We start from the raw sequence: 14794 nt of genomic DNA, 5'->3' as shown, positions 1-14794 counted from the left end.
TGAGTGGACAAGGACAATAACAGAAATCTCTGAACAGCAGCAACGAAAGTGGCATTCTTATTTGGTTCCATTTATCTATGTGAATCTGCCTTTTCTGACATGAACTTTATCAAATTAAAATTTCGAACCTGTCTGAGTGACGAACATCTGACTGACTCCATCAGGACTGTGCCTTTTAATACGAGCCGGATTCTGTGGGGCTTGTAGATATCATGCAGTGTTAGGTCTCACATTGAAATATAGATGAGGAACTAAAGGTTCTTTAGTTGGGGGCTACCAAATGTTTTTGCAAATCAGAAGTAGCTCTTCTTGTAAAAAGGTTTAGGACCCCTGTTTTTTTCATTTTTGTATTTATTACATTTATATAGTGCATTTTATACAAAAGTACCACAAAGCACTGTAACGTACATAGCAGAGAAAAAAATAACAAACCACAATACATTTGTATAGCATGTGTGACAGGGATGGCGTGCGTGGTGACGTCAGGCCAGAATGCAGGAAGCACAAATACAGACACTGCAGGTACTGTGCAATGGCGCTTGCATCATTTAATTTTTTTAAATAACATAAATAAAACAAGAGTTTAACAAAAACACTGCTCACAGAGCGAAATAAAAGATTTACACAAAATGATCACGAACACTTAAACAATAGGTCAGGCTGGGCAGATTGCAGTCACTGTTCCATTTCTTTCCATTTTGTTTCATTTTTAATTAGTGGCAGAGGATGCGCTGCCAACCTCGTCACTGCCAGAACACATCTAAATAAATAAAAACAAACACACAGCGCTTCGTCATCATATATAAAAATAATAAATCATAAAACAACCGCATACAAAACAATAAATTGCACAGGAGCGGAGGGGGAGACCACGTTCTAAAAATAAACAACAAATAAATATACAGGGCTCCTCACCTTGTTACATATCCCCCTCCTTGTATGAAGGACACCTGGCCCAACGGGCACCTACCCCGTTAGTCCCAAAGTCCCGGCTGACAGTCTCGGCCCACGAACAGGGGCAGCAATGGGTCAAGGGTGGCAGCCACGGTGGGAGGTCCTTCTCCCATCCAAACAGCTGTAACGACCAGACTGACGTCACACAAGACGGTTCCTCTGGCAAAAGAAATCTGACAGCCACCTGGCTGCCCATGGGGGTGGTCTTCTGACCTCTCCATCTTCTTCATGGCTGGCAGCTCCCCTCTATGCAATTCTCAAACTGAACGCAGTAGGGATTCAAGGAAACACATGTACATGGATTAGAGAGTGGTTAACATGTAGAAAATAGAAAGTACTGATTAGAGGAAAAACCTCAGAATGGAGTGTGGTAACCAGTGGTGTACCACAGGGATCAGTATTAGGTCCTCTGCTATTCCTAATCTACATTAATGATTTAGATTCTGGTATAGTAAGCAAACTTGTTAAATTTGCAGACGACACAAAAGTAGGAGGAGTGGCAAACACTGTTGCAGCAGCAAAGGTCATTCAAAATGATCTGGACAAGATTCAGAACTGGGCAGACACATGGCAAATGACATTTAATAGAGAAAAGTGTAAGGTACTGCACGCAGGAAATAAAAATGTACATTATAAATATCATATGGGAGATACTGAAATTGGAGAAGGAATCTATGAAAAAGACCTAGGAGTTTTTGTTGACTCAGAAATGTCTTCATCTAGACAATGTGGGGAAGCTATAAAAAAGGCTAACAAGATGTTTGGATACATTGTGAAAAGTGTTGAATTTAAATCTAGGGAAGTAATGTTAAAACTGTACAATGCACTAGTAAGACCTCATCTTGAATATTGTGTGCAGTTCTGGTCACCTCGCTATAAAAAAGATATTGCTGCTCTAGCAAGAGTGCAAAGAAGAGTGACCAGAATTATTCCGGGCTTAAAAGGCATGTCATATGCAGACAGGCTAAAAGAATTGAATCTGTTCAGTCTTGAACAAAGAAGACTATGCGGCGACCTAATTCAAGCATTCAAAATTCTAAAAGGTATTGACAATGTCGACCCAAGGGACTTTTTCAGCCTGAAAAAAGAAACAAGGACCAGGGTTCACAAATGGAGATTAGACAAAGGGGCATTCAGAACAGAAAATAGGAGGCAATTTTTTACACAGAGAATTGTGAGGGTCTGGAATCAACTCCCCAGTAATGTTGTTGAAGCTGACAGCCTGGCATCCTTCAAGAAGCTGCTTGATAAGATTCTGGGATCAATAAGCTACTAACAACCAAACGAGCAAGATGGGCCAAATGGCCTCCTCTCGTTTGTAAACTTTCTTATGTTCTTATGTTCTATGGGGCTCCAGCAACAGTTTCTCTTGCTGTGAAAATGCGGCTGGGGGAGTTGGTCTCCTGACCTTCCCCCCTTCTTCATGGCTGGCAGTTCCCCTCTATGGGGCTCCAGCCACAGTTTTTCCTGTTGTGAAAGTGAGGCTGGGGAAGCTGGTCTCCTTACCTCCCCCCCTTCTTTGTGGCTGGCAGCTCCCCTCTATGGGGCTCCAGCCATAGTATTTCCTGCTGCATGGCCTGACTGGCAGTGACCCCAGGCAAAGTAGAGCTGGCGACAACCCCAGGTGAAACGGAGCCCTCAGCGACCTTACGAGAGATAAGACACAGCTCTCCCAGGTGTAACAGAGCAGCAAGCAACCCCAGAAGATGTTGGAGCAGCAGGCAACCCCAGGCGATCCAGACATGGCGTCCCTGAGGGGAGCGGGCGAAGCATCCCTGAGTCGGGGTGGCATCCCTGGGCGGTGCAAGGCAGACATCCCCAGGCGATGGCGAACTGGTATCCCCAGGCGATGCACGACAGGGCAGCAGCGGTCCCTCGGAAGGTGACTCGTCCGCGGATGGTGGGAGGGGAGCCGCACTTCTCCCAATGGTGGTGATGGAGGGAGAGGTAGCTCCTGCTCCTCTCCTCTTGATGGCAAAGGCGGCAGGGGCTTCTCCCCTTCTGGTGGCGAAACCTGCAGGGCCTCCTGCCCTTCTGGCAGCGAAGGCGGCAGGGGCTCCTCCCCTTCTGGCGACGAATGCGGCAGGGGCTCCTCCACCTTCTCCCCTTGGTGGTGGTGCTGGGAGCGGTGTAGTCCTCCCATGGCAGTGGAGGTGGAAGCGGCAGGTCGTCCTCCCATGACGATGGAGGTGGGAGTGGCAGGCACTTTTCCTCTGAGAGTGGATGCGGAACCAGCAGGTATTCTCCTTCTGCTGTTGGGTACCTGGGCCGTGGACGCACCAACTCCCTCCTCTTGGGCTGTGGACGCACTGACTCCCTCTTGTTGGGCTGTGGATGCACGGACTCCCCCCCTCTTGGGCTGTGGATGCATGGACTCCCCCCCGCTTGGGCTGTGGACGCACCGACTCCCCCCTCTTGGCCTGTAGATGGTCAAGCTCCTCCCACTCAGGCGCAGGATGTTCAAGGTCCTCCCACTCAGGTGCAGGACAATCGGGCTCCTCCCATGCAGACCCAGGTGTTGGCCGGGTCTGGTCTCTCTGGCCCAGAACTACTCTGCCCCATCCCCAACTAGGCCCTGGTTCCAGGCCTCTTCATACTGGAGGTCCCTGTAAGGCCAATCCTCCCTGACGTGCCCAAACTCGCCACAGGCGCCGTACATAGGAGCCCCTTTCACTCTCAACTGCTCCTGTTCGGCTGCCTAGTCCGGAGGTCCAAATTAAGTGGCACCCAGGACCACCACCTCCTGCTCTGCTATTCTGGCTCCTGCCACTTGTGATGCTTGCAGCTCTTCCTTCCCATCCTCCTCTTCCTCATTCCACAAGGAATAAAAAAAAAAAAACTGCAGTACCCTTTCTGGTCTGTCAAACTGAACACCACGTGTGACAGGATGGCATGTGTGATGACATCAAGCCAGAATACAGGAAGCAAAACAAACAAGGTACTGCAGGGCAAAAAGACGTGTGGTGCGCTGTTTATTTTTAAATAACAAAAATAAAAGAAGAGTTTAATAAAAACACTGCTCACAGAGTGAAATAAAAGATCAAAATGATCATGAACACTAAAACAATAGGTCAGGCTGGGCAGATTGCTGTCACTGTTCCTATTCTTTTCGTTTTAGTTTCATTTTTAATCTCTCCTCTTGCTCTCCCATTTCTCTTCCGAACACCCACACGGAGTGCAGAGAGCTGCAGGCTTATACACCATGGCCGAGGGGTTTAATAAGCTCGTAATTATTCTATTACCCTTGGCCACAATCTGCACAAGTTTATTAATTACTGGCAGAGGACAAGCTGCCAACCTCGCCTCTTCCAGAACACATCTAAATAAATAAAAACAAAATACACGGCGCTTCGCCGTCATATATAAATACAATAAATCATAAAACAAACATATACAAACAATAAATTGCACAGGGGTGGAGGGGGAGACCCCGTTCTAAAAATAAGTAAACAAATAAATGTACAGGGCTCCTCGCCCTGTTACACATACAACTATTATAATCAGACCATTTAAATAACATATTTAAATAACAGTATATACAAAAAGCAGCAATTTTAAAGTTACATTAAAACCCACTAAAATAAGAAAGACATTTTATAAAAGTGCGTTTTTAGTCTTGACTGTAATGGTCCTAGCTTCCCTGAAAACCAAAGGAAGAGCGTTCCATAATTTAGGCGCTCTACAAGAACAAGCCCTATTTCCTGTGTTGCTTTTGTTGGTCCTAGGAATAATCAGCAGCCCCACATCCTGCGATCTCAAAGTGCGGTTTGGAAGATACGGGTCTGTAAGTTCTGCAAATAACTAGGTGCTAATCCATTCAGGGCCTTAACAGCAAAATCCTAAAATCAATTCTATACTGCACAGGGAGCCAGTGTAAAGAGGCCAAAACAGGGGTAATATGTCAATTTTTCCTGGTTTCAGTCAGAATTCTAGTGGCGGTATTCTGAACAAGCTACAAGCGGGATACCACATGTTTTCAAACAACAAAAAAAATACATTACAAAATAATCAATTCTAGATGAAACAAAGGCATGTATTAGTTTCTTGGCATCAGATACAGAAATAATTGGTCTAAATTGGCTTAATTTCTTAAATGGTAAAAAGATACTTTAGTAACTTCCTTAATATGAATCTCAAATGAGAGATTAAGTTTTGATGAGAGACTGCAAGTTTCAAGTTCATGTAATCCCAAATTTCCATTTAGTTGGTTTTGTGAGCCCACTAGCATCACCTCTGTTTTTTTATCTGAATTCAACATTAGAAAATTCTGTGACATCCAATGCTTGATGTCTTTAAGGCAAGTAGCTACTAATACCCAGGCAGAAGAAATTCCTGGCTTTAGGGACAAATATAGCTGGGTATCATCAGCATAGCAATGGAAGTTCACTCTGTGACTGCGGATAATGTCTTCTGATGGTAGCATATATAATATAGGGTGATGCAATACCTTTGGCCATAGCTGTAAATAGTAAACACATGTACTTTTAAAATGACTTGAGCTGCCTCTATCGGTAGATGGAATGCTATGATTAATATCTAAAGTTACTAGTTTCTGTGCACAGACAGTGATCTATATAAGAACGAAAAAGTGTGTGGGGTTTCTTTTCCAGCAAAAACCTTAACAAATCATGCAGTGAGTTTGTAACTTTCATTATACAGGAACAGCCTTGTTTCAAGCAGTTCAGCTCTTCAATTGATGTTCTCGTTCTCCCAAAAAGTGAGTAATTGTGCTCCTGTTAAATTGATACTTACTCACATCATCAAAGGGTCAAGTTGCAGCTTAAATCTGCGGGGTCTTACTTTTCTAGAAGATCGTCTTCCAATATATCTTGATGTACAGCCCACACAAGCACACAAAGCCTGCCATTTTTTACAAACCCGATTTGTATGTTTTCCAACCAGCAAGAAACCTTGCCTGTTCAGATGAGTTAACAATGCAATTTTATGTATGCATTACAAATAAAAAAATACTTAAATTACCTAATTATTGGATAATTAAACATGCACCATTTTATACTGTAATTGCTATTGGCTTAAATACACATTTCTAAATACAGAAATTATGCTAGGCAATTATACCATTAAGACACATCTCATTTTCCGCCTGGTCTGAGGCATGTGTTAATTTTGATTCCGGTAAGGGTCATTTAATGGCACAATACAGATTTATCAATAATATGTTAATAAGAAAATTGGTCCCTAAGGCACTTTATTCTAATGTCACGACGAGTGCTGTTTTCTGTTGGTAAACGGCTTTCATGCATCATACAATTAAACACTATCATGTTAAACACTATTACTGGCACGATAAAGGAGAAAGTAAGTTTTATGCATATGGGCCAGTGTCCAGAAAGGGTCAAGCCAACAAACAAAGCTGCAACAACTTCTTGGGCAGAAACAAATAGCTTTTGAGGCTCCATATGCTTACCTTAATGTGAAGTATTGTGTGGCAGAGGTGACGGGAGAGCCCTAGGGGGTTAAGAGAAAAGGGCATCTACACCTGCAGGGGTCAACACAAGAGCCTGAAGCAAATCTGACAGGGAGACGATTCCTCTCACAAAGTCGTTCTCATCAACCAGGACAAGACGATGAACCTGCATAGCAAAATCCACATGCACAGGATGAAATGTGTTCAGGCAATGTAATGTCACTAAGATACTCTCTTTATATTGATTCCTGAATGTTCTTAATATTAATATCCAGGGAATATGTTTACTTTTAATTTACCAAGGAGTACCTCTCAACTATATCTTTTGAATGACTTTAACTTAGAACAAATATGAATTAGAGACTTGATTGAAGTCTTTACAATCTTACAAGGAGTTGACAATGTTAACCCTAAGCAATACTTTAAGCACAGTATAGAAACCAGGACCATTTATTTGAGTTAGGCATTCAATGCACTCTACCTTTCAACACTGGGGCTGTTTTGGGACACAGGGCGTCGAGTAAAAATAACTTCTTCCACTGTTTGTACTCCAGGTAACATCAGGGCAACACAAATAAGTTTCAAAGGCACTAGGCAGTACAAACACAAAGCACTGAGCTTCTGGTGCATTTTACATTGTTACATTGTTTTTTTAGGATTTGTAAGGAGTTGAACTTTCAAGTAAAATAAATCAAATACATTTTTATTAAGAAGATCAGCTTCTTTAAATCTGAGAGTACTTGGTCCTCACAGAGGAATAGTGCTCTCAACAGTCAGGCTCCTTTCCCAGGTCACATACACATAGACTTTCACTCCTTTCACTCCTCCGAACAGCCTTCTGCAACTCTACTCTTTTTTATTCCCTCTTAGTAGACCTTGGAATTTCCAGAATACTCTGTCCCATATTGACATGTGTTAAATTGACCACATAATTTGACTAAGTAAGGTAAAAGCTCAGTTTCCATACGGTAATGAGTACTATGTGAAATGTTTCCTGGTAAAGGTGGCGTTGCTCCTACCTGTGCTCTTGCGATGCGGTCGATGATGATTTCCAGTGTCTCATGTGGGTAGCACTTCAGCACCCCCTCTAAACAATGCAAGCGCCCATGCAAAGAATCTTTCACTGGCATGTCAAGGTTGTTGTATGATTTTTGTGCTGCCAGGTTCTGCAGAGGTAATTGAGGACAATTTATTGAAATCCTCTGAATCCCCTGCAGTTACTCAGCTGTCAACCTGTATTGCAAATGTTAACAATGATAAAATAGAGATCATGGTCCTGTGGTCTGGACATTAATTACATAATGCATCCAGTCCACATATCCCACTAGATGGTATATATGTTGAAGTTAGCTCAGAGGTGTGCAGTTTGAGAGTCATTTTGAGCAGACTTTCGCAGGTCATATTCACAGTATTACTAGAACGTCAATCTTCATTGCAAATATAGCCAAAATTAGAACCTGGGACTCTAATTCTGTTCAATCCTTCAAAACTAACTTGAAGACTTGTTTACATAAAGTGGTAGCCACAGCCAGCTATTTACCTGTTGCGATACTGTTGCAGTGTGAAAAACATAAAAATGTTGCAGCTTTGCAATCCTGTTTTTTTTCTGTTTGTCACGGAATCAGCTGCACTTCAATATCCTGCCACCAGGTGGCAAAAGAGCATTTTCCCTATTCCCTATAATATCCTTGTGACAAAGTGCCTGCCCCTGTGTATATTATCTGTTATGTATTGTGTGGTGTGTTTAAATGTTGGTGTATAGACATTGGTACACGGGATATAAACGGGTCTGTGTAACACGAGTGTTTAAAAATGTATATGTGTATTTAGGCACGAGGATTGCACAGCACTTCACGTGCAAGTAAAATGTAGTAATATGTGAGCACGGGGAATTGCACTTTTTAATTCACATGCTGGGATTCAAGTGAATAATTAGTTGGTAATTGAATCCCAGCACAACAGTATATATAGATGCACGTTATCACATACTCGCGGTTGGGTGTTCGGTGAGTGGAGAACGGAAGAGAGAGGGTAGGAGAATTAAATATTTCAATTGCTATTACAGTGGCTTGCGAAAGTATTGACCCCCCTTGGCATTTTTCCTGTTATGTTGCCTTACAACCTGGAATTAAAATTGATTTTTTGTGGGTTTGTATCATTTGATTTACACAACACGCCTACCACTTTGAAGATGCAAAATATTTTTTATTGTGAAACAAACAAGAAATAAGACAAAAAAACAGAAAACTTGAGCGTGCATAAGTATTCACCCCCCCAAAGCCAATACTTTGTAGAGCCACCTTTTGCAGCAATTACGGCTGCAAGTCTCTTGGGGTATGTATCTATAAGCTTGGCACATCTAGCCACTGGGATTTTTGTCCATTCTTCAAGGCAAAACTGCTCCAGCTCCTTCAAGTTGGATGGGTTCCGCTGGTGTACAGCAATCTTTAAGTCATACCACAGATTCTCAATTGGATTGAGGTCTCGGCTTTGACTAGGCCATTCCAAGACATTTGAATGTTTTCCCTTAAACCACTCGAGTGTTGCTTTAGCAGTATGCTTAGGGTCATTGTCCTGCTGGAAGGTGAACCTCCGTCCCAGTCTCAAATCTCTGGAAGACTGAAACAGGTTTCCCTCAGTAATTTCCCTGTATTTAGTGCCATCCATCATTCTTTCAATTCTGACCAGTTTCTCAGTCCCTGCCGATGAAAAACATCCCCACATGATGCTGCCACCACCATGCTTCACTGTGGGGATGGTGTTCTCGGGGTGATGAGAGGTGTTGGGTTTGCGCCAGACATAGCGTTTTCCTTGATGGCCAAAAAGCTCAATTTTAGTCTCATCTGACCAGAGTACCTTCTTCCATATGTTTGGAGAGTCTCCCACATGCCTTTTGGCAAACTCCAAACGTGTTTGCTTATTTTTTTCTTAAGCAATGGCTTTTTTCTGGCCACTCTTCCGTAAAGCCCAGCTCTGTGGAGTGTACGGCTTAAAGTGGTCTTATGGACAGATACTCCAATCTCCACTGTGGAGTTTTGCAGTTCCTTCAGGGTTATCTTTGGTCTCTTTGTTGCCTCTCTGATTAATGCCCTCCTTGCCTGGTCCATGAGTTTTGGTGGGCGGCCCTCTCTTGACAGCTTTGTTGTGGTGCCATATTCTTTCCATTTTTTAATAATGGCTTTAATGGTGCTCCATGAGATGTTCAAAGTTTCGGATATTTTTTTATAACCCAACTCTGTACTTCTCCACAACTTTGTCCCTGACCTGTTTGGAGAGTTCCTTGGTCCCTATGGTGCCGCTTGCTTGGTGGTACCCCTTGCTTAGTGGTGTTGCAGACTCTGGGGCCTTTCAGAACAGGTGTATATATACTGAGATCATGTGACACTTAGATTGCACACAGGTGGACTTTATTTAACTAATTATGTGTCTTCTGAAGGTAATTGGTTGCACCAGAGCTTATTTAGAGACTTAATAGCAAATGAGGTGAATACATATGCATGCACCACTTTTCCGTTATTTTTTTTTTTTAAACAAATTATTTTTTTCATTTCACTTCACCAATTTGGACTATTTTGTGTATGTCCATTACATGAAATCCAGATAAAAATCCATTTTAATTCCAGGTTGTAAGGCAACAAAATAAGAAAAATGCCAAGGGGGGGTCAATACTTTCGCAAGCCACTGTACATGCTGGTGGGACCAGCACGATACTTGTTTATTTAAAACTCACCTTGTTTGTGTGTCTAGCTGCTCATCGTTTTTTGTTAAGTATTAGTCCATTTTTGTTTGTCTGTTTTATTTTGGCTACCAGTGCCGTGTCCTGTTTCTGTTTTCGTGTTTAAATGTTTTATTTACAATAAACCGGCGCAAGCAAGCGTCATCATCATTTCACATCATCTGTCTTTGTGTTCATTCCTTTTCCTGGGTCTGACGCCGCCCACTTCAACCGTCTCTGTGACAATCCTTCAGAAGCAGACATAAAAATCTACTTGACAGTTTTAAGTATGAGTCCATTTAGGCTTATTCTGTCCTTTACTTTGCCTATTTTGCAATAACTTTTGATAGATTCAATGTACTTACGATAACATCGAATCTGGAGTACAGCCCCACCACTTTACCTGCAATGAAACACAGAGTAGATGTGTTAGACTTCTTTTTGACAGGGCTTGCACTACGTGGATAGACTGTGTGAAGCTTTGTTGTTGTAAAATTAATTATATTTAACCCTTTGGACCCCAGAATAACTAAAGAACCCTTCTGTAGATTCCTCAGAATTGTGTCAATAAACCCCTCAGAGATTTTGCCTTCAAATAAACATAACTCAAAAACCAAGAAAAATCTATAATTATAAGTGTTTTTATTTTAAATAGGTCAAATCATTCTTTCAAACAACACCAAAATTGACTGTTTTTGTAAAGTAAAACTTTTACTTCAACAAATATAAGTGGATATAAAAAAAACACACAGCCCTATACTATGCAGTTTGTTAGAACATAAGAACATAAGAAAGTTTACAAACGAGAGGAGGCCATTCGGCCCATCTTGCTCGTTTGGTTGTTAGTAGCTTATTGATCCCAAAATCTCATCAAGCAGCTTCTTGAAGGATCCCAGGGTGTCAGCTTCAACAACATTACTGGGGAGTTGATTCCAGACCCTCACAATTCTCTGTGTAAAAAAGTGTCTCCTATTTTCTGTTCTGAATGCCCCTTTTTCTAAACTCCATTTGTGACCCCTGGTCCTTGTTTCTTTTTTCAGGCTGAAAAAGTCCCTTGCGTCGACACTGTCAATACCTTTTAGAATTTTGAATGCTTGAATTAGGTCGCCACATAGTCTTCTTTGTTCAAGACTGAACAGATTCAATTCTTTTAGCCTGTCTGCATATGACATGCCTTTTAAGCCCGGAATAATTCTGGTCGCTCTTCTTTGCACTCTTTCTAGAGCAGCAATATCTTTTTTATAGCGAGGTGACCAGAACTGCACACAATATTCAAGATGAGGTCTTACAAGTGCATTGTACAGTTTTAACATTACTTCCCTTGATTTAAATTCAACACTTTTCACAATGTATCCGAGCATCTTGTTAGCCTTTTTTTATAGCTTCCCCACATTGCCTAGATGAAGACATTTCTGAGTCAACAAAAACTCCTAGGTCTTTTTCATAGATTCCTTCTCCAATTTCAATATCTCCCATATGATATTTATAATGTACATTTTTATTTCCTGCGTGCAGTACCTTACACTTTTCTCTATTAAATGTCATTTGCCATGTGTCTGCCCAGTTCTGAATCTTGTCTAGATCATTTTGAATGACCTTTGCTGCTGCAACAGTGTTTGCCACTCCTCCTACTTTTGTGTCGTCTGCAAATTTAACAAGTTTGCTTACTATACCAGAATCTAAATCATTAATGTAGATTAGGAATAGCAGAGGACCTAATACTGATCCCTGTGGTACACCGCTGGTTACCACACTCCATTCTGAGGCTTTTCCTCTAATCGGTACTTTCTGTTTTCTACATGTTAACCACTCCCTATTGTATTTATATTTTGAAATACTGTTTTTGAATTAAGCAATTCAATTTAAATATTAAAATTGATTTTTAAACCTATGAATTACTAGAAAAATTGTGGCTTTAAAACTGCAATAGTAATATTGAAAAATTCTTAAAGAAAGACTGAAAAGGATAACTGGATGGAGGGAGAGAGAGAGGTCCATTATTTTCTAACCAAATATTTGGTCACATTTATTAATGTTCATGTGTATATTACACCATCCATTTTAAACAAAAAGCAGCTTATGTGCTTTTTTAAATTATTGAAATGTAATTTACCCTAAACAAACAGAAATTGAGAGGAAAAACTTGTTTGAAACTACTGAGAGTCTGTATACAGCTCCAAGAGTTTTGCTGTTTTCAACATGTTGCAGCGGCAAAACTAAATCTCTTTGAACTACCATCTGTTCCAATATCAAGAGTCTGAAACTTTCTTGCATCAAATGTAAAACGTAAATACATCTTATACACAATTAGATATACGTCGTCAAACTAAGGTCAAATTGTTATATTTTTTTAAGAGAGTGTAGCGACTATTCAAACAGAAAAGCTAAATAACTGGACACCCACCAATCATGTGATTCCCAACATGTTGGCCAACGTCAAAATAAACCAGTGATCGCAAGTAGTTTGACATCCACACCATTTATATCAAACAATGTTTGTATGTTTTAAAACAGCACATATCGCAGAAAAAAAAATACTGTGGTTTGAACTTGCAACATGACATGTTTGAAGAGCACATGGCCTTAGCCCGTTGCGCCATTGCGCAGTTGTTGAGATAAGCTTATGTAAATGGAGATTACTTCTTCTTCTTAGTATTAAACTATCATTCTTGGGAATCGTAGTTGTTAAATGAATACACATGCGATTTAATGATTTGTATTTATTATCTGTTGTGCTGGATTACACTATGTAACACAATTTTTGTTTCTGGGTAGTAAGTGTTATTTCCTAATTGCTTATGCCTCAAAAATATAGAAAATGGCTATTATTCCTCACAAACTTTGCTTTTGTGACCAGGACAGTGATATTTCAAAATATCACTATTTCCAATGGGAAAATGGGCAAATGTGTGTCCTTTCGTTCACATAAAGTCAGAAAAAAAACAACATATGAATCCAAATTAACATGTATTTATACTAAAGTAATACAAAGATGACTACAAAAGATATAGAAGCGAGTAGTTTTTTGAGATTTACAATTATACTGTATTTACAGTATAATTGTAAATCTCGAAAAACTACTCACTTCTAAATCTTTTGTAGTCAACTTTGTATTACTTTAGTATAAATACATGTTAATTTGGATTCATATGTTGTAGCCATTTTTTATACTTTTGAGGCATAAGCAATTGGGAAATAACACTTACTACCCAGGAACAACAAAAAAAAAAAAAAATTGTTACACAGTGTTATAGCAGTTTTTGACTTTGCTTTTTCTTTCTTTGCACGAGTTGTTTTGTATTTATCCAGATCGGGATTCTTCCTGGTGGTCCTGCTGCCATGACGACTTCATTAAAATTAACAAGTGCAATATGTCCTGCCTGCAGTCCATTGGATAATGGGGTTGTCTTTAATTGATGTGCTGCTTTAAAAGCCGTGGCTGCAGTATGGTAACCGTGTATGCCCTTGACCGAAATAAATTGTGTTTGTGAACGCCAGGAAAAGACAGAGAACCTGTTTGTTTGTTTATTTAGTTCCCTTTCAATTCGAAAATAACCATCAACGTATGGGACATTGCCGTCAGGCAGTAGGGATTGGCTGAGCTTTATAGCAAAGCTGCCGATAGGCCTCAGCGCGAGCTGACGTGTAAGCCCACTCCCCTGGGAGATTACTATACGCAGGGCGCGGAGACTCTCTTCATCTTTTGTCTTCAGCATTGGTAGTGGTAGGTACTAGAGCTTGTAACTGACTGTACTCATTTAAGCTTAGGCTTGAGAAGCTGGTTTTTGCCCCTTCTCCGAGTTTATTTCAGTTGCACTTACTATTGGTAAATTTGGTTTATATTATACAGCCACTCATACAGTACACTAAGCACTTGTTGCAGCGTCCCAAAAAAAAAGAACAACCTTTTTCACCATTAAGAAGACGACCACCAAGCACATACTCCCTTAAGCACCAAGGTAAGTATTCACCTAATAAGACTCTGTACCAGCACTAGCGTCTCCGCTCTGCGGGTCAGCTGACGCTTAGGCGTCTCGTGCTAGCGTTTCAACGCTCGGTACTCGCACTCTGCGTGGTGTCAGCGCTTCTGCACTTGGGACTCGGCGCTTGACGCTTTGGCGCGCGTTGCTCGACGCGTGCACTTCGACGCTCGGCGCTTCGACGCTACACGCTTGACGCTTCAACGCTACACGATTGGTGCTTCGACGCAACACGATCGACGCTCGGCGCCTCAACGCTACATGCTCAACGCATCGGCGCTCTGACGCTCGGCTTTTCGACGCTAGACGCTTGACACCCGGCGCTTCGGCTCTCGACGCTCGACGCTTGGTGCTCGACGCACCCTCGATGTTTGCTGTGCCGTGCTTGACGGAGATGACGGGCTTCCATCGTTGCATGTCTTGTCAGGCAAAGCTGCCTGCCAGTAACCCACATGATGAGGGCGTGGCATATCTCGGGCCAGAACATGCCTCATCCGCGCTGGTGGATAGGGCCTTTTGTCACCTTTGTGCTGGCTTCCAGACACGCGCCCTTCGGCAAAGGGCTAAGAAATCAGTGGGTGGGCACTCCCCTTCCTCCGGATCTTCCCACACCATTTCAGCCCCACTGTCATCTACGACGACGCCGCCAGAGCAACTGCAGCTCTCCACGAGCCCGGCCTCCCAGATTACAGCTGGTCACAGCCCCTCCTGTTCTAG

The 14794-nt window shown here is 41.7% G+C and overlaps 1 protein-coding gene across 1 annotated transcript in view; it reads right to left on the bottom strand.

Moving 5' to 3' along the window:
• Positions 1 to 880: 880 nt before the first annotated feature.
• LOC121321492 (5'-AMP-activated protein kinase subunit gamma-3-like) overlaps positions 881 to 14794 on the bottom strand; it is a 150716-nt gene continuing 136802 nt past the window's right edge. Inside the window, exons 7-10 of the mRNA XM_041260468.1 lie at positions 10463 to 10500; positions 7402 to 7548; positions 6383 to 6548; positions 881 to 1216 (exon numbers count right to left, since the gene is read on the bottom strand). Of these exons, the coding sequence (XP_041116402.1) occupies positions 6432 to 6548; positions 7402 to 7548; positions 10463 to 10500 (302 nt within the window). The 3' untranslated portion in view covers positions 881 to 1216; positions 6383 to 6431. The remainder of the gene's footprint in view (positions 1217 to 6382; positions 6549 to 7401; positions 7549 to 10462; positions 10501 to 14794) is intronic.

The sequence above is a fragment of the Polyodon spathula genome, chromosome 10 (assembly GCF_017654505.1).
Source record: "Polyodon spathula isolate WHYD16114869_AA chromosome 10, ASM1765450v1, whole genome shotgun sequence".
Taxonomy (NCBI): Eukaryota; Metazoa; Chordata; class Actinopteri; order Acipenseriformes; family Polyodontidae; genus Polyodon; species Polyodon spathula.
This window is presented reverse-complemented; position numbering and strand designations above follow the sequence as displayed.